The sequence below is a fragment of the Esox lucius genome, chromosome 23 (genome assembly GCF_011004845.1).
Source record: "Esox lucius isolate fEsoLuc1 chromosome 23, fEsoLuc1.pri, whole genome shotgun sequence".
NCBI lineage: Eukaryota > Metazoa > Chordata > Actinopteri > Esociformes > Esocidae > Esox > Esox lucius.
In genome coordinates this window covers 17,125,448-17,147,599 of record NC_047591.1, presented here as the reverse complement: position 1 = coordinate 17,147,599, position 22,152 = coordinate 17,125,448, and the positions used below count along the sequence as shown (strand labels likewise).

The window sequence follows — 22,152 nt, the reverse complement described above, 5'->3', positions numbered from 1 at the left end:
AATCCCCTGTGTGTATGTGGACGTGTTGCAGTGTGTGCCAACGTAAAGGCGGACATAGTGTTCCTGGTGGATGAGTCATGGAGCATTGGATCCAATAACTTTGCTAAACTCAAGGACTTCCTGTTTCGGATTGTTGCCTACTTCCCTGTGATTGGTCCTCAGGGCGCGCAGGTGTGAGAGTCCCCTTATCTTCTATATTGGTTCAAATGTCAACATTTTTTATCTTAGGACCATATATACATACTATATAACCCATCGGACATGATACACCTAACATACTTGCTAGGTTTTAGGGTTAATATCAGGGTTGTTGATGCTGAACTGTACATCACTGATTTCCTTTTTCATTCACCTGAGTAAGCTACAGTAAACACATTTCTGTCATTGGCATTAGAGCACTGTGCATGCCCCGCCAGGGTTGTGGGTTTGATTCCACGGGGGGCCAGAATGAAAACCTATGCACTAGATGAGTGTGCTAGATGAATGTAGACATGTAATGTCATCGTCTGTGTTCTCAGATAGATGAATGTAGACCTGTAATGTCATTGTCTGTGTTCTCAGGTAGATGAATGTAGACCTGTAATGTCATCGTCTGACTTCTCAGATTAATGTAGATATGTAATATCCTCGTCTGTGTTCTCAGATTGCCGTGGTGCATTACAGTGATGAGCCAAGAATTGAGTTCAGACTGAACGACTACAACAACAGGAACTCTGTGCTGAAAGCTCTTCGTGGCGTACGATATGGAGGAGGCAACACTAAAACAGGTACACACACAGAAAGCCCGTAAATATGAACTTCCTCCCTGTGAGACCATTGACCTGTCGTGATGAAGGGAACAGGATGACTGTAATGATAGGATGTGACAGTATTTACTGTGTATCTACATGTGTAGGTGTTAGGCTAACAATTGTAGATAGACTCAATGAGAATTAATTGAGGATTAGCCCAGTTGATTCAGCGGCACGATTGCTGCAGTGGATTAACACACTAGTAATCATCTGTAAACTGCTAATTGACCACAGTTAAGCCTGAAGAGATTTGTATTATTCTAATAGTTTATTTTAAAATAATCATTGTATAGCTTGTTTTCTGTATATTGAGACTATTTTTTTTTAAGTTGTGTGAATTGGTGTCATTCTAAACTGAATTCCATGGATATCTTTTAGTGTTGTTTTGGAAATATTTGGCAATAAAAGGGAAGTCATAAACATTAATTATTCAAGGTTTGGATTTGTAAGTCAATATGTTTAGCTGAACCTCTTTTTCCGAATAGTGACAAGCTGTCTTTGATGTATTTTCATTTTGTAATGACGGCATCTTCCATGCATATTTACTTCCTATACATCAATACATGGATTGACTCTGTAAATGGTACCTGCATAAGCACCCGCAAGCCTTGTTGTGTGTGTGTGTGTGTGTGTGTGTGCCTGTATGATTTTTTACGTTGATATTGCCAGTGAAAGCATTGTGATTCCACAGGCAAGGGGATGAATTATGTGCTGAAAGAGCTGTTCCAGGAGTCTCTGGGAATGAGGCAGGAGGTGGCCCACGTTCTGGTGCTGTTGACGGATGGCCGGGCCGTGGATGATGTGGAGCAACCGTCCAGGATAGCCCAGGCTTATGGTCAGTTCAAAGGTCATAATGTGTCTTCTGGTGCTGGTCAAAGGATGGCAGTGATTCACTCTGGTCTCCTGTGGCGGTGGAGGTGAAACACTAGTCAGAAGTGCTTATTGATACTAATAAATTTTATTTATAATGCAATAATAATAATAAATTTCCCTTGTGGGAAGGCTTTTATCTAGCATATTCCGTTGCATTACATCATCATGTCTTACTGTATATTGTCACATCACTCATTGAAATTAACTGGCATCTGAACCAGGTGTGAGTGTCCTGGCCATTGGGGTGGCCAGTGCAGACATGGAGGAGCTGAGGAAGATTGCCTCTCCAACCAGCTACCAGAATTTATTCTATGCCAGGGACTTTGACGACTTTGACTCCATAGAGAGAGACTTCATTAGCAACATCTGCAGTGAGGCGCTGCTCTCCGAGTTCAGACAACATGACGAGGTAGGGCACAGAGCACGGCAGAATTATTAAAACAAATACAGTAAATCACTGAAATGAAAGTTTTTTGTTAAAGGATTCTACTAGCTAATCATTTCTGCAAAATAATTCTCTTTAGCTAGGATCAAAGCTAAACCGGTATGAGGTGCAGATTGTCAGCCAATTAGCACATAACAATGATGACAGAGAAGTGCGACTGGAGATCTGGTGCACTCTGTTTGCCCTCCAGCTACAGTTACGGTGTTCATGAGGTAGAAATGAGGCTGTCATTGATAACCTACTACCTCTATTTAACGAAGGGATAAACACAGACATTCTGTTCATCACTTTGGAAATAATGGATGATGCAACGAGAGAGGCTGAGTGGCTTTATGGAGTTCATTTTAAGGTCATATACATAACAGAGGTGTTTATTCCAACCACACCACAGTATACATGTTTATTGAAGCCTATAATGGATCGTATTGTCCCACATATAAAATGACTGACAATACAAGAACGTTACCAGCCTGTATGAAGATCAAATTAAAAACAGGGTAGCGTCCATAAATATGTAAATCAGATGAACAAGTAGAAACCAAAATATGAAAAAGCATAAATTCACAAATAAAACATATAAACATCCAACTGTCTTGTAAATCAAGATTTAATGTGCCTTGTAGAACTCACTCTTATCCAAACAGCAACAGGTTTTCAACAATACTGTGGTATGAAGGTAATACAGTAAGGCTAGCATCAATGGGTTTAACCTTTTTTTTTTTTATTAGTCTGCCCAGCTGGACACCCCAACCGATGACCCTGGTGAGCTGACCAAACCCCAGGGACCCTGCCCCTTACAGTGCAAGGTATATCCTCTTCTTCATCATTGTCATCATAGCCCCCATGATCCTAATAATAGTAATAATTAGCATTAGTTTTCATTGTCATTATATTCATCATCATAGTCACAATTTGAATCATCCTCATCGTCATTATAATCGTCATCCTCGTTGTAATCATCATTCCAATCATCATCCTTGTCATACTCATCGTTATAATTACCATAATCATAATTATAATCATTCTGATCATTGTTATTCTCATTGTTAAAATTATCATTATAATCATTATCAGCATTATAATCATTGTCATAGTCAACATTATAATCATTCTTAGTCATTATTAAAATCATTGTCATAGTCAGCATTAAAATCATTGTCATAGTCAACATTATAAACATTCTTAGTCATTATTATAATCATTGTCATAGTCACCATTATAACAATTGTCATAGTCACCATTATAACAATTGTCATAGTCACCATTATAACAATTGTCATAGTCACCATTATAACAATTGTCATAGTCACCATTATAATCATTGTCATAGTCATCATAATAATCATTGTCATAGTCACCATTAGAATCATGCATAGTCATTATTATAATCATTGTCATAGTCACTATTATAACAATTGTCATAGTCACCATTAGAATCATTGTCATAGTCATCATAATAATAATTGTCATAATCATCATAATAATAATAATTGTCATAGTCACCATTATAATCATTGTCATAGTCACCATTATAATCATTGTCATAGTCACCATTATAACAATTGTCATAGTCACCATTATAATCATTGTCATAGTCATCATAATAATCATTGTCATAGTCACCATTAGAATCATGCATAGTCATTATTATAATCATTGTCATAGTCACTATTATAACAATTGTCATAGTCACCATTAGAATCATTGTCATAGTCATCATAATAATAATTGTCATAATCATCATAATAATAATAATTGTCATAGTCACCATTATAATCATTGTCATAGTCACCATTATAATCATTGTCATAGTCATCATAATAATAATTGTCATAGTCACCATTATAATCATTGTCATAGTCGCCATTATAATCATTGTCATAGTCGCCATTAAAATCATTGTTAAAGTCATCATATTCATCATCAACATCAAAGTCATCAGCTGATCTTTTACCCATTTAGAAAATTGACTGGATTTATCCTTTTTTCCTTTCTGTTTCTCTTTCAGGGGCAGAAAGGTGCAAAGGTCAGTATATTTCTAGTTGATTCCTTCCAACTTTATGAAATAAATATTTGTACCAGGTTTGTTGTTGTTTTACTAGTTGTCTTTCTGTTTGTCATTTAGGGAGATGCCTCTGGAAGTAGTGGACTGGTATGTTCTATAGCACCGTATTATCTATCTATGTCTACCTTTATGTCTATCTATCCTGCAGTATATATATACACACGTCTTTCTGTCTCCAAAAATCCAAACAGCCATTCATTCATGTTTGTGCCTTAATTTCATGACATTTGTTTGATTCCAGAGACTCCAGCAGAATTCTGCGATGTTTGAATCGTTTAGCCTCCAGTCCAAAGGAGAAAAAGGGGAGAGAGTGAGTGGCACCCTGTGTCGCCAACTTGTCTAATTAAAACGAATTGATACAACAGTTGTACCCTTGATCAAGGCACTTGCTCTGCACTGCTATCTGTGTGTGTGTGTGTGTGTGTGTGTGTGTGTGTGCGTGCGTATACTGTAAGAGTGTATATGTAGGGGTGTGTGTGTAGGTAGGTGTGTGTGTGTAGGGGTGTGTTTGGTTGGTTGTTTTTATTTCTGTATAAAGACAGAAAACTCTGTGCTGATGCTCTCAAAGATGAAAGCCACTGTACCATCAAAGAGGAGTTGTGTCAGAATTGGTAATGACAGGGAGAATAGCACCTAGAATTTGACTTTTACCATAGCCATACTCATACCTCTTTTACCATAGCCATACCATACCTCTTTTACCATACCCATGCCCCTTTTACCATAGCCAAACCCATGCCCCTTTTACCATAGCCATACCATACCTCTTTTACCATACCCATGCCCCTTTTACCATAGCCAAACCCATGCCCCTTTTACCATAGCCAATCAACATCAACAGCAAAATAAAGATCCTATTAAACTCAGTGTTACAGTACCTCAGTATTGATTGATACTGGACTTCACCGATCAAAGGTTTTCTGGCGAAACCATATTTCTTATTTTAACAGGGACTTCCTGGAACCGATGGTATCCCTGGGTTGCCCGGGCGACCAGGACGAACTGGACCCCCAGGTTCAGCAGGACAGCGAGTAACTATAACAAAGCTACTTTCAGAATTATTGTATTATACTGACTTAAAAGCTTTCCTATTTTACCAATGTATTAGACTTATATAAAACTGGTCCTGTTTTAAAAAAATTCTGGATTCATCTAATGCATTTGACTGCTAAGCACTGTTGCTGTGTCTTGCTATGATTTAGTTATTTGAATGTGCTTGTAGTTCTCTATGAGTTTTTAAGTCATTGAAATAACACTTTGGTTATTAAAAGTAGCAGTAAAAGCAGTCTAGTCCAGTGAGAAAGCTTATTAACTTCATTTGAGCTTCTGCCACTGTAAATGAGACTCCACTAATAACCCGTGTTTCTCTGTTCCAGGGTGTAGAAGGAGTTCCAGGTGATTTGGTATGTCTGAGTGTGTCCAGTCATTTACACTCACACTAAACAAAATCTGTGTCCCAAAAAGGCTGCCAATTCCCAAGTTAGTGCATTTCTTTAGACCAGGGCATATAGGTGTCCTTTGGGACCCCCCCCCACCACAGGGGGGCCATTGTACTTCAGAATGACATATAAGACCATTAATGCCTCGATCTGTCTTTAACTTGTCGTCTAAGGTTTTTAATCCTTCACAGAAGTAGTTACTAATCCCTGCTGCCATGCTCTTTGACAACCAGTCATAATGCTTAATTATGTTGAGTGGTGGGAACACTGAAATTCAGTTTCTTGGTTTTATTTCCTTCTGACAGGTTTTCAGACACTGTTGGGTCCATCATTTATACATTTCCGAGATATTGCCAACCTTTTTTGTTTCATAGTTTACTAAGTTTCAGTAAAACGATCACATACTCTGCCTTATTTTGGACACCAAGCGGTGTTCTTCCTTCATGTGCCTTCTGGCGGCAGTGTATTCAGTGTACCTAATAACGTGATTTGCCGTTTAGTGGTGAAACAGTGTCATGTTATGATTTTCATGTTATGTTCTGTAATCACAGGGGCCTCCCGGGGCCACTGGGCCAAAGGGCCAGAGAGGAGAGAGGGTAAGTAGAACCTCACAACTACATGAGTCTAGACATGACCAGGCCTTTTATGATTAATGATCACCCACAGCTTACCATTAATACTAACCAATTAACTGGTAAATAGTGGTTTTGCATTTATACAAAATCATTGTCTAATTGTTTTGTATAAATTGTTTTTTACTAAATTAATCTAATATGGCTGATGATTGTGCCCTAATACAACAGCATTGTAATGTTGTGAAAAACAGTTGCCTGCTGTGATGTAAATGCTGGTTTCAACAGAGTGATTAAACAGATGTTTTAAGTTGAGCTTCAACAAATCCTTTAGACCCTCTGTCCTTAATAACCTGCCCCCAAACATGCACTCGTATGGTGAATATTGAGTTCACCACATTGTGATTTATATATGTGACCTTTATCTCTGCCAGGGGGAGCCGGGGTATGTGATACCAGGCTTAGGGGACAGTCAATATGTTCCCGGACGAAAGGGCGAGCCTGGATCATCAGTGGGTATTCACAGACATAGACAACCCCAACACTACAACCCCAACACTACAACACTTCAATGCCAACACTACAACACTACGACCACAACACTACAACCCCAACACTACAACACTTCAATGCCAACACTACAACATTACAAACCCAACACTACAACCCCAACACTACAACACTTCAATCCCAACACTACAACACTACGACCATAACACTACAACCCCAACACTACAACACTTCAATCCCAACACTACAACCCAAAGACTACAACACTACAACCCCAACACTACAACCCAAAGACTACAACACTACAACCCCAACACTACAACACTTCAATTCCAACACTACAACACTACGACCACAACACTACAACCCCAACACTACAACACTACGACCACAACACTACAACCCCAACACTACAACACTACGACCACAACACTACAACCCCAACACTACAACACTTCAATCCCAACACTACAACCCAAAGACTACAACACTACAACCCCAACACTACAACACTTCAATCCCAACACTACAACACTACAAACCCAACACTACAACCCCAACACTACAACACTTCAATCCCAACACTACAACACTACGACCATAACACTACAACCCCAACACTACAACACTTCAATCCCAACACTACAACCCAAAGACTACAACACTACAACCCCAACACTACAACCCAAAGACTACAACACTACAACCCCAACACTACAACACTTCAATTCCAACACTACAACACTACGACCACAACACTACAACCCCAACACTACAACACTTCAATCCCAACACTACAACCCAAAGACTACAACCCCAACACTACAACACTTCAATTCCAACACTACAACACTACGACCACAACACTATAACCCCAACACTACAACACTTCAATCCCAACACTACAACCCAAAGACTACAACACTACAACCCCAACACTACAACTTTTTGTTATGAACATTTTGCTGTTTAATAAATTGTTTACAAGGTAAAGCCTTTGTAATGGCATCTTGAAAAAGGCATTACTTCATAGAGGGTTTATGAATTGTATTAACTTAAGTAATATGTTTTCCAATAATAGAAGCCTCCTATGAGTGAGTAACATAAATTAAAACCATCAGTGTTTAGTGCACATTCATATTTACTGCAAAGACCTGGGAAGTAGTTAGGGGAATGAGGTGGGATGAATGAGCCAGTTGGAAGCTGGGAATAATTAGGTTGCTGTGTTGGTATGGAAATGTGGCCATGACCCCGGGGTTAACATGCAGGGCAGTGTGCAGGGCAATATCCCATTCAGCTTCCGATGCAGATCAACAGTGGGATGTGGGTTATTGGCTGCTTTCTGTGGTTTAAAGCCCTGTCCTTGGTCTGATTACAGGGACCCCAAGGGGCTCCTGGTGTACCAGGGGTCTCTGGACCCCCAGGCCTGCCTGGACAGCCAGGGTCACCTGGGTCCCCTGGAATATCCATTAAGGTAAGACAGATACTGTGGTTGAGCAATTACATAAATTGTTCCGTCATACCAACAAGACTGGGTCATCAGGCACACAATTCTAAATAAATTGGTGGTGAAAAACAGCACTAAAGAGTTTTGATCATAAGTTAATCTAAAAGAAATGTTTTGTATAAATAATAATGATATAATATTCATTTTGCAATGTCTACTGATATGGGTTTTATAGCACGGCTTGAATGGACATATTTGTGTTGTATTTTCTTCTTGCAGGGGGAGACTGGCATGGCTGGTGCTAAAGTGAGTGGTGTGTTCCTTTGTCTTTTCATTCTGAAATATATACGTGGTTTCTGCTTTATGTCGAGGACTGATCAGGCTTACACTTGTAAGTTTTGTAAGCGATATTCAGTTGAATTGGAGTTTGAAGATTTGTCTTGTTATGGACAAACAACAAAACAACACTGCCAGGATTATGAATATGTTGTATTGATCCCTTTTTAAGACACATAGTGATGCTTACAAATGGTGGCTCTTATGTATTATGTTTGGAAGAGCTACCTTGAAAAAAATGTATTCCTTTTACTCTGGATAAATAAAAAAAATCTATAATAACATTTACACATAATTAACGTTGAATTTATATTTATTATTTCCCAGTAGCTAGATTAATGGGACTTGAACTACTTTTATGTTCTAGGGTGATAGTATTATAGGGTAGGATTAAATCGCGTTTGTGTGTTGTGATGTTTGCATAGGGTCTGCGCGGGAAGGCAGGGGCAAAAGGGGAAAAAGGTGATCACGGTGATGATGTAAGTCATGGATTTCTGTATGCTCAGTTACTGCTCATCTTTTTCACTTTAACATCATTATTGATAAGGGTTGGACTTGTTTCTTTTCTGATACAAACCAGGGCCAAGAAGGGAAACCTGGTCCCATTGGAGTTGATGGTGTTCCTGGCTTCCCTGGTCTGAAGGGAGACAAAGTAAGACTGTCCTTCTTCATTTACATGGTGTATCTGCTATATGTTGGTCTGACTCTTATAGTGATGAGATGATTATGATTGTGAAAGGATTATGGTCATGATATGACTGTGATTGATGGTGTATTCTGTTTGCCTTAGGGAGAGGAGGGTGTTGGTGTTCCCGGTGTCCAGGGCCCACGTGGAGAGCCAGGGGAAAAGGTACTGACTGGTCACATCTTATGTCCATCAATATGACGTTTTTGTACTGCTTCAGGGGACTTGTGTGGTTTAATGATTGGTTCATCTTTGTCCCGCAGGGAATAATAGGCCTGTCGGGACCTGTGGGAGCAAAGGTACTGCATGGTGACAGTTGGGTTTTGTAGTTTCTAATGTGTGTAGCCTTCATACCAATTAAGTATCATCTTTCCTTTCTCATTTTAAGGGAGAACCTGGGGTTCAAGGGTTACAAGGACTTATCGGACCACGGGTAGCTATTAATGAACTTTATTATGTTGTGTTGGGCTACCCATATTCATTACACCATACAGGGGACCATTATAATTATATCACACTCTAGACACGTCAAAAGGAGAAGAGGCCTTTATAATTAATTGATTCACGTTCCATGTTTTCTCTTCTGCTGTAGGGAAAGAAGGGACTGAAAGGCAACCAAGGAGATAAAGTGAGTTGCATTCATATCACTACGCCCCGCCTCATACTGAAATAGTCTCTACATAATTAGCATGACCGTTATGCCCCGCCTCATACTGAAATAGTCTCTACATAATTAGCATGACCGTTATGCCCCGCCTCATACTGAAATAGTCTCTACATAATTAGCATGACCGTTATGCCCCGCCTCATACTGAAATAGTCTCTACATAATTAGCATGACCGTTATGCCCCGCCTCATACTGAAATAGTCTCTACATAATTAGCATGACCGTTATGCCCCGCCTCATACTGAAATGTTCTCTGCATAATTAAAATGACCGTTACGCCCCGCCTCATACTGAAATGTTCTCTGCATAATTAACATGAACGTTACGCCCCGCCTCAGCTACCAGATTTATTTTTTAAGGGCATTGTGTGTGTGCATGTTGTCGTGTGTGTGTAATGCTGTAATTCGATGGATAATTACTCTACAAATCAGAGAATAATAGATAATCAAGAAAAGGTAATCGATGCCTAGTCTGTCAAACACAAAGACTGATCCATGAAATGCCAGAGGGTCTTGAAAATAGGATTAAAACCATATAAAAAATTAATACAAATAAACAGTAATACAATTTAAAAAGAATGTCTTGTGTTGTCCATTAGGTAATTGATATCTTATGAGATGAATAGAAGAAATGTCATAAAGAAATTTAAAGAAATTAGGCAAGTCAAAGATAGAAAACTCAGTGGAAGACAGAAACACCTGTCAGTATCTGATGAACGGTTCTTAAAGGTCACTTTCCTTGAGGGACATAAGGAAATCCAGTGAAGTGCTTACTTAGTATCTGGCCGAGTCAAAAGGCACCAAAGTGTAATGCCTCAACCATAAGTCAGAAGTCTTACAAAAAAACAAACATATTTGACTGATTTGCAAAATCATTATCTTCCAGCACAATAATGACCCTAAACACTCAAAGACAATTAAGACCTACTTGGAGCAGAAGTGTACAGACTGAACAATCACACAATCAAGTTGGCCACCTCAGAGCCCCGACCTCAGGCATAGCTGAAGCAGTCTGGCATCACTTTGGAAAAGCACAGAGAGTAGACCAATTCAGAAGAAGAGCTGAAGCAAATCCTGCAGGTGGCCGTGCAATTCAAACAAGCCCTAGTCCCTGTTCTTATACAGCTGTCGTATGTCGCATTGCTGCACGTCTGGAGTTTCACTGCAGTTCTGTGTGAGGGTGGCGCTGATCAGATGATAGTGATCACGTTGCGGTTGTCTCTCTACAGGGTGATCGAGGAGACATGGGGCCTATGGGACCACAGGGAGTGATGGTGAGTAACACCGTCATTACCAAGACTTTTGCATTAAGAAAGAGCTAGTCCCTCCCTGTTGTCTGTAGTTTGGTATTGAATGAACGTGACCCTGACTGTCCTGATGCGCAGTCTATCAGGCTCGTTGGCAAATGTCCACTTTTATTTAAAACTCCCTTCACAAATCCCCTAGTCGCAGAATCTGCCATATCCTTCACATCGCTCATCAAAGTTTGCAACTATTCAGGAAATCCCTCCCCTCTAACTCTCACTCCAGCTTTACCACTGAATCATCTGTATGAAGGAGTGGGTGGACCTTAGGGAAATTAACCCAGCTTATTAGTGGGGGCAGACATCCTTCACCCACCTCCACCCTATCCTTGTCAGCCAGGGATTTTAGCCCCCAGGTCTTGTCTGACTCAGCCAGCACACCGTATTAAAAATGCCCTTTGCGATTCACTGTTTGATTAAGAAACAGAGTTTTGTATGCGTTACATAAGCTACTTAGTTGGAGGTCTGCTCTAGAGAAACCGATAATGATCCAACAACTGTCTAAGTTCTTCTAAGGTATGTTGATTTATGATGAGTGTGTGTTCTCACTGCTTAAAAAGTGAAGGGCTGGTTTAAATAAGCACCAGTTAGAGTTTTAAACTCAAAGTGGTGCAAGAGGAACTGGACATGTTGGTTAGGGATATAATTAGGTTTTGGATTTAGTCTTAAAGATAGGTTTTTGGGGTTGGTTAAGGTAAGGTTTAGGGATTTTCAAAAAATAGATTTTTTGTAAAACATCTTACGAAGTGTTTGGTCCTCACTTTGATAGGAATGAGTTAGTCAATGTGCACGTGTGTGTGGTGGGTGGCTACTGGCTAGCTTCATTCAAACGTACAGTTAGGTCCAGAAATATTTTTGGCTCTGTATGCCACCACAATGGATTTGAAATGAAACTAACGAGATGCAGTTTAATTGCAGACTTTCAGCTTTAATTCAAGGGGTAGAACAAAAATATTGTATGAAACGTTTAGGAATTGTAACCATTTTCCTACACAGTCCCCTTATTTCAGGGGCTCAAATGTAATTGGATTAATTAACCCAATCATATATAAAATGTTTTTTAATACATTTTTATTACCTTGCCGAAAATCCTTTGCAGGCGGCAATGACTGCTTGAAGTCTGGAACGCATGGACATCACCAAATGCTGGGTTTTGTCCTTTGTGATGCTCTGCCAGGCCTTTACTGCAGTTGTCTTCAGTTGTTGTTTGTTTGTGGGTCTTTCTGCCTTTATTTTTGTCTTCAGCAAGTGACATGCATGCTCGATCTGGTTCAGATCAGGTGATTGACTTGGCCATTGCAGAATATTCCACTTCTTTGCCTTAAAAAACTCATTTTTTGCAGCCTTAGGATGACCTGTTTCACCTGCATTGAGAGCTCCTTTGACCGCATGTTGTGGGTTCAGAGCAACAGCTTCCAAATGCAAATGCCACACCTGGAATCAACTCCAGACCTTTTACCTGCTTAATTGATGAGGAAATAACGGAGTAGTCCACACCTGTCCATGAAACAGCTTTTGAGTCAATTACTTTTGGCCCCTTGAAAAAGAGGGGGCTACATATTAAAGAGCTGTAATTCCTAAACCCATCCTCTGATTTGGATGTGAATACCCTCAAATTAAAGCTGAGAGACTGGACTTTAAGCTCATGTTTTTCTAAGTTCTTAAAATATCACTTGTTTTGACTTATTTGTTAAACGTAATATTACATTTGGCAAAAAAAGCTTTGATTTTAAAATAGGAAGGTACGCTTGTATTTAGTTTGTATTTTATCTACCCAATTGGATATTAATCAATATGTTGTCCTCCACTCTCTCAGGGATTGATGGGAACTATTGGACAAAAGGGCGATGAGGTGAGTATTGATGGTTTGATGCCTGTGTGTGTGTGTCGGTGTGTGTGTGCCTGTGTGTTTGTTTGATTTAACCCTTTGGTCTCAATCCATAGGGACAGAGAGGAGTTCCCGGTGACCCAGCCAAAGGGGTAATGTAACTGTATCATGAATGAATGTTCAACAACAGGTGGCTCACTTCTTTTAGCCCCAGAAATAAAAAATAAATGTATGTATACACACATTTATATATATATGTGTGTGTATGTATGTATCTAAGCCGAATTACTATATATATACAGTATATATATAGTAATTCGTCTTAGATCCAGTCCAGGAACAATTGTCCTGCAGCTAAATCTAGTTGTCTCATATTGTCCTTCTGAGTCCCATCTACAGCAAATAGCCCAACATAAGTCACCCTCTGTCTTTCATCCCCACAGGTCATTGGTCCCACAGGGAAGAAGGGCACCAGGGTAACTTGTTTTATTAACTCCTGTTTCGGTATTTCTAATGTTGGGCAAAACCTTCAGAACCCTGGGGGGGTCTTTGGGTTCTTGAAAAGTGCTACATCTTTAACAATCTGGACCAGTTTCGCAGACGTGGATTAAGCCTAGTCTAGGACTAAAACAACTAGCTCAATGGAGTTTTCTGTTGAACTTTATTTTTTTGTCCTAGACTAGTATGTGAAACCAGGCCTTAAAGTTACATTTCTGACAGTTAACGTTACATAACAGAACAATTACGTTTCTGATTAGTGACTACTAACTTCTGGTCCCTGTTAAACTATCTTTTTAAAAGTGATAGTTGTACATTCAACTTTAGGGGAGTGTTTACTTAGTAGCCTGAGTTTGTGTGTGTGTGTGTGTGTAACTATTCATTTAGTAGCTTGTGTGTGTGTGTGTGTGTGGGTGTAACTATTCATTTAGTAGCTTGTGTGTGTGTGTGTTCTCTTTCTCAGGGTGACATTGGTCCTGTCGGTCCAACTGGACCCCAGGGGGTGAAGGGTGTACAAGGTGTCAAAGGGGAAAAGGTGGGAGACAGCATTTACACAACCGCATTTACACAACAGCATTTACACAACTACATTTACACAACTGCATTTACACAACAGCATTTACACAACTACATTTACACAACTGCATTTACACAACTGCATTTACACAACTACATTTACACAACTACATTTACACAACTACATTTACACAACTGCATTTACACAACTGCATTTACACATGCGCTGAATTCACCTGAGCGTCTGATCTGTAGGCATCATTGGTCACCCTGTAACAGCTCTGTAAAATGAATGGTGGGGTTGTGTTAGTCCAACCAACATCTTCCCAGATAAGAGGGTCAGTTGGTTGGTGTTCTAATCAGAAGAACATCATCTTATTATCAGCTGACTGTGCCATTCAATGTATTCACTGTATGTACGATCATTCTGCAAAGCTGAAATGACATATTGATTAGTTTACCACAGCATATCGGCCATCACAATATACATGACACGTATGAGGAAAACCTGAAGATTATTGAATTTTGATGGCGTAGCCTACCTTAAGTTGTGTTATTTTATTACTTTCCATTCATGTAATCCTAGAACTCAAACTGTTTAATATGGTCTTTTCTTACAGTCACAACAAGCACAAAACAAACGTTAGACAACATGCTCTCCGTGGAATATCATTGCCAGATAGAAAAAGCTTTTGTTTATTTCAGGCTGATACATTGTGTCTGTTTGGCTTCTCCAGGGTAATCCTGGCTTTGGTATTCCTGGACAGCAAGGACCAAAGGGTGATAACGGTGAGAGGGTGAGTGCTACATTTACAGAGAAACTCGCAAATTGGTGGAACAAGTGATAGGACATTGATTAGATGAGCCATGATGCTCTTGAACATGGTGACATATTTGATTTTCCATACAGGGAAATGTTGGCTTGTCTGGGAAACCAGGACCCAAGGTAAATAACCTCTGTAACATTGTGACATTTGAACAATATTACAATGAAACATACACATTTAAATTTTTTGGGGTGTTCATGTCAATGGTAATTGTTTTTTTAGGGGCAAGATGGCATTAATGGGGAAAAGGGCGATATTGGATTCCCTGGGAATCCTGGAGCACCAGGACTAAGAGGTAAAGATGTAAGTAAATCCTGAGTGCTTGTCTTGCAACGATGAAATTGTGTTTTCGTGTGTGTGTGTCTGTGCACAAGGCATATTGTGAATGCCAATACAATACACTCACTGTGTTCTTCAAACCATCATTTTGGATTCGATGACAGTTTGGGACTGACAGTGTTCTTGTCTGTAGGGTGTTTCTGGGGTCAAAGGTGAACCTGGTCTACGGGTAAGTTTGCGCGTCACGGTTATCTCTTGATTTGAATTGTAACTTTTCATAAATGCACTGGAACCTTTGTTGATATGTCTGAACTTCAATGGCACAGGGTAATGTACCACAGTTACCACAGGGATGCTGGTTTACGACCCAGTCGTGCTGTCCCAGGCTCAATCATTACAATAGCATGGGGATCAGATACAGATACAACGCCCATACACAGTTTTTCTCTCTGTGTTTAGGGTGAGCCGGGATCAGCGGGTGAGCCTGGTGACAGAGGAATACGGGTACAGTTTTCATCTTGTCTCCAATTCTTCCTGTACATATTCTGTCCGTCTGTCCGACTGTCGGAGGTGATGCGTTGCTTTTATTTCACTCTCTACTGATGACAGGGCCCTTTAGGGTTACCGGGACGACCTGGGGACCCGGGAGACAAAGGAGACAAAGGAGATTCGGGGAACATTGGTTTTCCTGTAAGACCCTAGGAATGTTACTGGCTCACTTCACATATCAGCTGCCGTGTTGTAGTAGTTTTTTACAGTTTTGTTACAGTAGTTTTGTTACAGTCAAAGATGTTATCCTGTTTAATTTGAATTCATCCACATTATTTAATATTTTCAGCAATATGGTTCTGTCTTTGTTTCAGGGAACGGAGGGGAAGAAAGGAGACAGAGGGGAGCCTGTAAGTCTGCATACACCACTGGCTAGTTATCGTTCATCTTTGCATGCATCAGTTGCCTGACGCTCTGTGGGTCTTTTGTTTGAGCCAGTCACCTCTCTGACTTTTTTCCACTATTGTATTTGTAATTACATTCTTATCCTGATTCAGTCACAAAGGAAATCATGTGACGTAGCCATTGAGTGAGCCTTCTATCTCCCATCAGTGTGTTGTGACAGCATTGCAGTCAACTGCTCAGCTAGCACAATGTGGCTTCTGGTTTCTGACTGCCTATCCCTCTTGTCTTGTTTCTGTGTTCTGGCCTCTGAAGGGAAAACCAGGACCTCCGGGAGGAGGGTCTGTAAGTACATCCATAATGAATTCCCACTTTACACCAACTCAGCCAACCCTGTCAGATAGAACTGTTGATAACTTTGAAGCTTCTTGATGACATCCCGGCGGGTTAGGTTAGTCATCCAAAGTTGGATGGAGACAGAAACTTTCCTTTTTTGGGAGGGGGTTGTTTCTTGTTTCTTATAACTAGTCCATCATTATCCCATAAAGACAGTTCGTGAAAAAAGCTGAAATGATCATTTTTTGTTGTTGTTTGTTCCCTCCAGTTCAGTTCAGACAACAATATCCTGACCAGGGTGATCAAGGTAAAATACCTATAATTTACCTCACTGGTGACACAGTATAACTTCATAACAGTTTTACGTTAACTTAATTACATCCATAGATGTCAGTTGGTTTCTTTTCTAGTATTCTCTATTCTGCTTGAGTCATGCTGTTGTTTTCCTATCTTTCAGGGTGAACCAGGAACTCCTGGAGAACCCGGTCATAAAGGGGAGACAGGTCAGCCTGGACCCAGGGTGAGTTCCTTACCTGGAGGTCACAGGTTAGAGGTCGGTCATGTGTATGGAAACAGGGTAACAAAAACACTGAATTATTCTTTTGGTAGGGCCCTGATGGAAAAGCAGGACCACCTGGAAAGGTATGAAAATACAAGTGAATAAGAGAGTTCTACTGCTATGTAATATCAGATAAGACTTTTTAAAGGTGGTCTGTGAGGTTTAATGACCATGTATTGGCACATTACTGTTACTGCTAATTTAACCCATGATAATGTGTTCTACCTGTTTGTCAGGGAGTGTCTGGGATTGGAAGAGATGGTCTGGATGGGATACCAGGCAAGCCTGGATCTAAGGTTTGTTTAATGCATACAACCAGGTTGTCATTATTTTAATACAGGTTACTCCAATGTATCAATTGAGAGATACTTGTAGCTCACAGCTTCTTTATGAGTAGCTTGCTGTGAAACTTTTCTCAAGTGTTCTTAACTATTCTGATGTGAATGCCGTTTTCACTCTTCCAACGCAAACTCAAAATCATATCTTTCAGGAATCAGACACTGCATGCTCCCTGCTACAGTCTACCCCCACTGCTTAGACATTTTTGGTATTTTCAGCCAACTGCGACTGGTTTTCTCATTTTACCAGGTGTATATTGAACACTGTGCTTTCTCCTGTACTTGAGGGGAAGGTCGCAGCGGTGAGGAAAATAATGTGCCTGGGTGAAAGCAAAAGTAGCAAAAGTGCTGCATTTCTTATTTTTTAAGTCGCTGTCATGGCTGTAAATGTGGGAGACCCCTCTTGAAATGTGCTTTTTGTAATGACACCCAAACATACGCTTGCGTTGCTTAGATGTTTAGTTGTATTACCAACAGTTTCAGTCAGTATTTCATTATATATGATGTTCTAACAGATAATCATTGCATTCTGTTTTAATGGATACTTGTCTACAGGGTGACCAGGGAAAGAAAGGCGAGCCGGGACTGGTGAGTTGAACACTGTGAACACTTTGGATATCTGGTCCTGGGATCTACATGATGTGCAAACCTCTATTTTAAGGCCATCAGTAACAAATCTAATTGGACATTCTGACCATTTGCAAAAAAGGTTTTTGCCACGGCAATTCGCAAATTCGCACTTAACCGTGACTAACTACAACCTCTGCCAAGTCAGTCAGAATTTCTGTACTTTCTGAATGTTTTGTGGTTTTCCAATAAAATGGGCACACAACAAAACAGCACAAATGTAGTAAATCTAACTACTCCAGGTGTGTAATGTCAATACCAGGTACCACTGGTGTTGGCATTGTTGGATAAAGACAATGTTTGTTTGTTTTTTTATCCCAAAGTCCCAACCCAAAAGTACCTTGGAAAAGTGCCAGTTCTGGTACCGCAGATCTTAGGCAATTAAGACTGTCTTTATGGTCTCAGTTCACAGTAATGCACAACTAAAAAGAAGTTGATGTTTAACTTCCCCAGCAGTGCAAGGACAATATTGATTTGTATTGCTATCACATCTATTCTCAACTGGCGCATTTTAAAAGGCCTTATGTCAAAGATATCTCTGTCTTCATCTCTGACATGCCAGAGATGACAACTATGACGTGTGTGTGTCTGTGTGTGTGTGTCTGTGTGTGTGTCATCAGAGGGGAGAGAAAGGAGACCAAGGCAGAGTGGGGATCGCTGGAATTCCTGGTCTACCTGGAACCCCAGTCAGTACTCAGCATTGTCGTATTACATGCAACAGTGTTGTATAATATCAGTATTCACAGATATTCCTATAGTTTGATTATTTATTTGAAAACACTATTTAATTGAAATCATGCCAGTTTGTAAGTGTCTATGTTCTGTTGGTATGTAGGGGAGACCTGGCATTGATGGGAAGCGAGGGCTGTCTGGAAAAGATGTGAGCATATTTTTCTCTTTTGTAATGGAAAAGTGTCAATTACTGTCGTGTTCCTGTTTGTTCCTTTCATTTTATTTGATCACTTTAACCCTAAAGTGTTATCGTATACATTTTTTCTCTTGTGAAAGGGTGAAAAAGGACTGAAAGGAGATGATGGCCTAAAGGTATGATTTTGATTATGTCTGACTATTTTCCAAACATACCAACACAATATAATATGCTATAATATTTCTAACTCTAGGGTGAGAAGGGGGAATCTGGTGCTGATGTGAGTATATTTCTCTAAGAATTAATTATCATCAAAGTTTTGGGAAAACGCAGGCTGGTTTAAGTTGCTCTAATATTCCCATTCAGGGTCATAAAGGAGAACCAGGTGCTCCGGGTCCACCTGGTACTCATGTTCTGGTCACACAAAAAGAGGTATGTACAAGAACTTCACAGAACCTGTATCTAGAGCTTGGAATACAAAAACATGAATGGAACTCTGTCATAAATTCCAGGAAGGATCAAGCTCAAAGGAAATTGTCATTTTTGTTGATTAATTTTCCCAGGGTGCCACCATTGAAGAGATAAGACAGGCATTCCCTATGCCAATGGGACCTCCTGGGGCTATGGTAAGGCTAATCACCAAACACTGCAGGACATTTTATAGGCATAATCAGCTACATCCACTGTATGCTCCACAATTACACAGCAATGTGTTCTGTCAAGTCCATTCAAAATCAGATGTTTCAATTCTGTTCAGAATCAGACATTGCAGTTCCCTTTAAATCATTTGCAGAATAAGTTATCTGTGGTTGACACTTTTTATCTGCAGGAGTTTTATTTAACCAGGAAATTGGATTGAAAATATATTCTCATTCTACATGATGGCCAAAGGCATTTGATTGCTCAATGATAAGACAACACACAGGAACACACGAATAATCTGTATCATCTGATATATTACACAAAATGTCTATGAGTTGATATTCTCCAAAAGCAACTAGCTATGCTCTTGGCTTGGTTTGAGGCTTGCATATGAAATGTGCATGATGTCATGCATTCTGAGTACCTGTTTTCTCCTTTGTCGCTGTGTTTTAGGGCCCATCTGGGATGAAGGTAGGAGATACTGCTGACTTTCCTCTATAGTTGCTGAGTAAAGATAGTACTGGTGTGGAATTTGAATGTGCTTAATTGATCTTCTCAGGGAGAACAAGGAGAGAGAGGATTGAAAGGAGTTAAGGTGTGCTCAGTTTTTTTTATTATGTACTAACAAATATTGATTAACACTTCCAGCCAAGGAAACCAAATAAGTGAGCATTTTGTACGTTTGATATTTAGTAATACTGGTTATACTCTTGTTCCACAGGGAGATGCTGGTCTTCCAGGAAAAATAAAAGAGATGAAGGTAGACATTTTGTAACTATACTAACACGACATGCATTTCACAGAAAATCACAAATAATGTAGCAAATTTCTTCTTGATTTATACCCAGGACATCGAAGTAATGTTTGAAGACTACGGCATAAGGGTAGGTTCTTGGCTGATGGAATTCATAACAGTTTTATATAGAAACAAGACCTTGTGATCAAACAATACCAATGGGATTCTGTTTGTATGGCTATTCACTGTAATACTGTGTTTAATACCGTATTAGAATCTAGATACCTTACCCTTGATATAATAGGTGTATCTAGATATCCTACACTGGATACAATTGTAATATCTAGATATCCTACACTGGATACAATTGTAATATCTAGATATCCTACCTTGGATACAATAGTATTATCTAGAGATCCTACACTGGATACTGTTGTAATATCTAGATATCCTACCTTGGATACAATAGTATTATCAAGAGATCCCACCCAGGATACAATGGTAGTATCTAGATATCCTACCCTGGATATAATAGCAGTATCTGGATACTCCATGTTGGATACAATAGTAGTATCTGCTGAGAGGGAATAACTACCACCCACTGTCCACCTTTGTTGGGAATGAGCAGGCATAGTCAACTAGTGCCAAAATCATTTTGCAATATTGTCCAAATGATGTGATATGATAGAATATGTACTGAAGATATTATCAGGAAATGTAACTCTATCTGTTTCCTAGTGATAGACAACCTCTATCACCAGAGTTTCTTATTTCGTGCCATTCTATTAAGAAATACTTTGTTTCCCAGCTGCCCTTGCTGAAGGCACTGATTGAAAGGCTGCTGCAGGATGGTATGGAGGAGCTACTTCAGGACCTGACCTCCCCCAGGAGAGCAAAGGAAAAGGAGCAGAGACCAGGCTCCAACATCATCTCTGAATACGCAGTCAGTAGTCCATCCGTTTCATATACAGTGGGGAGAACAAGTATTTGATACACTGCCAATTTTGCAGGTTTTTCTACTTACAAAGCATGTAATTTTTATCATAGGTACACTTCAACTGTGAGAGACGGAATCTCAAACCAAAATCCAGCAAATCACATTGTATGATTTTTAAATAATTCATTTGTATTTTATTGCATGACATAAGTATTTGATCACCTACTAACCAATAAGAATTCCGGCTCCCTTTTTCTTTAAGAAGCCCTCCTGTTCTCCACTCATTACCTGTATTTACTGAACCTGTTTGAACTCGTTACCTGTCCACACACTCAATCAAACAGACTCCAACCTCTCCACAATGGCCAAGACCAGAGAGCTGTGTAAGGACATCAGGGTTAAAATTGTAGACCTGCACAAGGCTGGGATGGGCTGCAGGACAATAGGCAAGCAGCTTGGTGAGAAGGCAACAACTGTTGGCGCAATTATTAGAAAATGGAAGAAGTTCAAGATGACGGTCAATCTCCCTCGGTCTGGGGCTCCCTGAAAGATCTCACCTCGTCAGGCATCAATGATCATGAGGAAGGTGAGGGATCAGCCCAGAACTACACGGCAGGACCTGGTCAATGACCTGAAGAGAGCTGGGACCACAGTCCCAAAGAAAACCATTAGTAACACACTACGCCGTCATGGATTAAAATCCTGCAGTGCACACAAGGTCCCCCTGCTCAAGCCAGCTCATGTCCAGGCCCGTCTGAAGTTTGCCAATGACCATCTGGATGATCTAGTGGAGGAATGGCAGAAGGTTGTGTGGTTTGATGAGACAAAAATAGAGCTTTCTGGTCTAAACTCCACTCCCGTGCTTGGAGGAAGAAGAAGGATGAGTACATGGAGGTGGAAACATCATTCTTTGGGGATGCTTTTCTGCAAAGGGGAGAGGACGACTGCACCATATTGAGGGGAGGATGAATGGGGCCATGTATCGCAACTTCCCTCAGTAAGAGCATTGAAGATGGGTCGTGGCTGGGTTTTCCAGCATGACAACGACCCGAAACACACAGCCAGAGCAACTAAGGAGTGGCTCCGTAAGAAGCATCTCAAGGTCCTGGTGTGGCCTAGCCAGTCTCCAGACCTGA

The 22,152-nt window shown here is 40.2% G+C and overlaps 1 protein-coding gene across 3 annotated transcripts in view; it reads left to right on the top strand.

Moving 5' to 3' along the window:
- col7a1l (collagen type VII alpha 1-like) overlaps positions 1-22,152 on the top strand; it is a 68,693-nt gene that overhangs the window by 26,547 nt on the left and 19,994 nt on the right. For all 3 annotated transcript variants that reach the window (XR_003777868.2, XM_034290125.1, XM_034290124.1), the window contains exons 22-70: positions 32-171; positions 644-767; positions 1,483-1,626; positions 1,886-2,073; positions 2,838-2,915; positions 4,118-4,135; positions 4,235-4,261; positions 4,416-4,484; positions 5,125-5,205; positions 5,551-5,577; positions 6,165-6,209; positions 6,620-6,697; positions 8,074-8,169; positions 8,422-8,448; positions 8,904-8,957; positions 9,059-9,130; positions 9,269-9,328; positions 9,427-9,462; positions 9,552-9,596; positions 9,756-9,791; positions 11,060-11,104; positions 12,951-12,986; positions 13,079-13,114; positions 13,406-13,438; positions 13,924-13,995; positions 14,714-14,773; positions 14,887-14,922; positions 15,026-15,106; positions 15,276-15,311; positions 15,542-15,586; positions 15,692-15,772; positions 15,946-15,981; positions 16,289-16,318; positions 16,578-16,616; positions 16,767-16,829; positions 16,919-16,951; positions 17,105-17,164; positions 17,762-17,794; positions 18,454-18,519; positions 18,669-18,713; positions 18,842-18,877; positions 18,955-18,981; positions 19,068-19,133; positions 19,265-19,327; positions 19,797-19,814; positions 19,903-19,938; positions 20,065-20,103; positions 20,192-20,227; positions 20,888-21,022. Coding sequence is in view for 2 of the 3 variants with exons in the window: in XM_034290125.1 (XP_034146016.1) it covers positions 32-171; positions 644-767; positions 1,483-1,626; positions 1,886-2,073; positions 2,838-2,915; positions 4,118-4,135; positions 4,235-4,261; positions 4,416-4,484; positions 5,125-5,205; positions 5,551-5,577; positions 6,165-6,209; positions 6,620-6,697; positions 8,074-8,169; positions 8,422-8,448; positions 8,904-8,957; positions 9,059-9,130; positions 9,269-9,328; positions 9,427-9,462; positions 9,552-9,596; positions 9,756-9,791; positions 11,060-11,104; positions 12,951-12,986; positions 13,079-13,114; positions 13,406-13,438; positions 13,924-13,995; positions 14,714-14,773; positions 14,887-14,922; positions 15,026-15,106; positions 15,276-15,311; positions 15,542-15,586; positions 15,692-15,772; positions 15,946-15,981; positions 16,289-16,318; positions 16,578-16,616; positions 16,767-16,829; positions 16,919-16,951; positions 17,105-17,164; positions 17,762-17,794; positions 18,454-18,519; positions 18,669-18,713; positions 18,842-18,877; positions 18,955-18,981; positions 19,068-19,133; positions 19,265-19,327; positions 19,797-19,814; positions 19,903-19,938; positions 20,065-20,103; positions 20,192-20,227; positions 20,888-21,022 (2,867 nt within the window). In the remaining variant the exon portion in view is untranslated. The remainder of the gene's footprint in view (positions 1-31; positions 172-643; positions 768-1,482; positions 1,627-1,885; positions 2,074-2,837; positions 2,916-4,117; positions 4,136-4,234; positions 4,262-4,415; positions 4,485-5,124; positions 5,206-5,550; positions 5,578-6,164; positions 6,210-6,619; positions 6,698-8,073; positions 8,170-8,421; positions 8,449-8,903; positions 8,958-9,058; positions 9,131-9,268; positions 9,329-9,426; positions 9,463-9,551; positions 9,597-9,755; positions 9,792-11,059; positions 11,105-12,950; positions 12,987-13,078; positions 13,115-13,405; positions 13,439-13,923; positions 13,996-14,713; positions 14,774-14,886; positions 14,923-15,025; positions 15,107-15,275; positions 15,312-15,541; positions 15,587-15,691; positions 15,773-15,945; positions 15,982-16,288; positions 16,319-16,577; positions 16,617-16,766; positions 16,830-16,918; positions 16,952-17,104; positions 17,165-17,761; positions 17,795-18,453; positions 18,520-18,668; positions 18,714-18,841; positions 18,878-18,954; positions 18,982-19,067; positions 19,134-19,264; positions 19,328-19,796; positions 19,815-19,902; positions 19,939-20,064; positions 20,104-20,191; positions 20,228-20,887; positions 21,023-22,152) is intronic.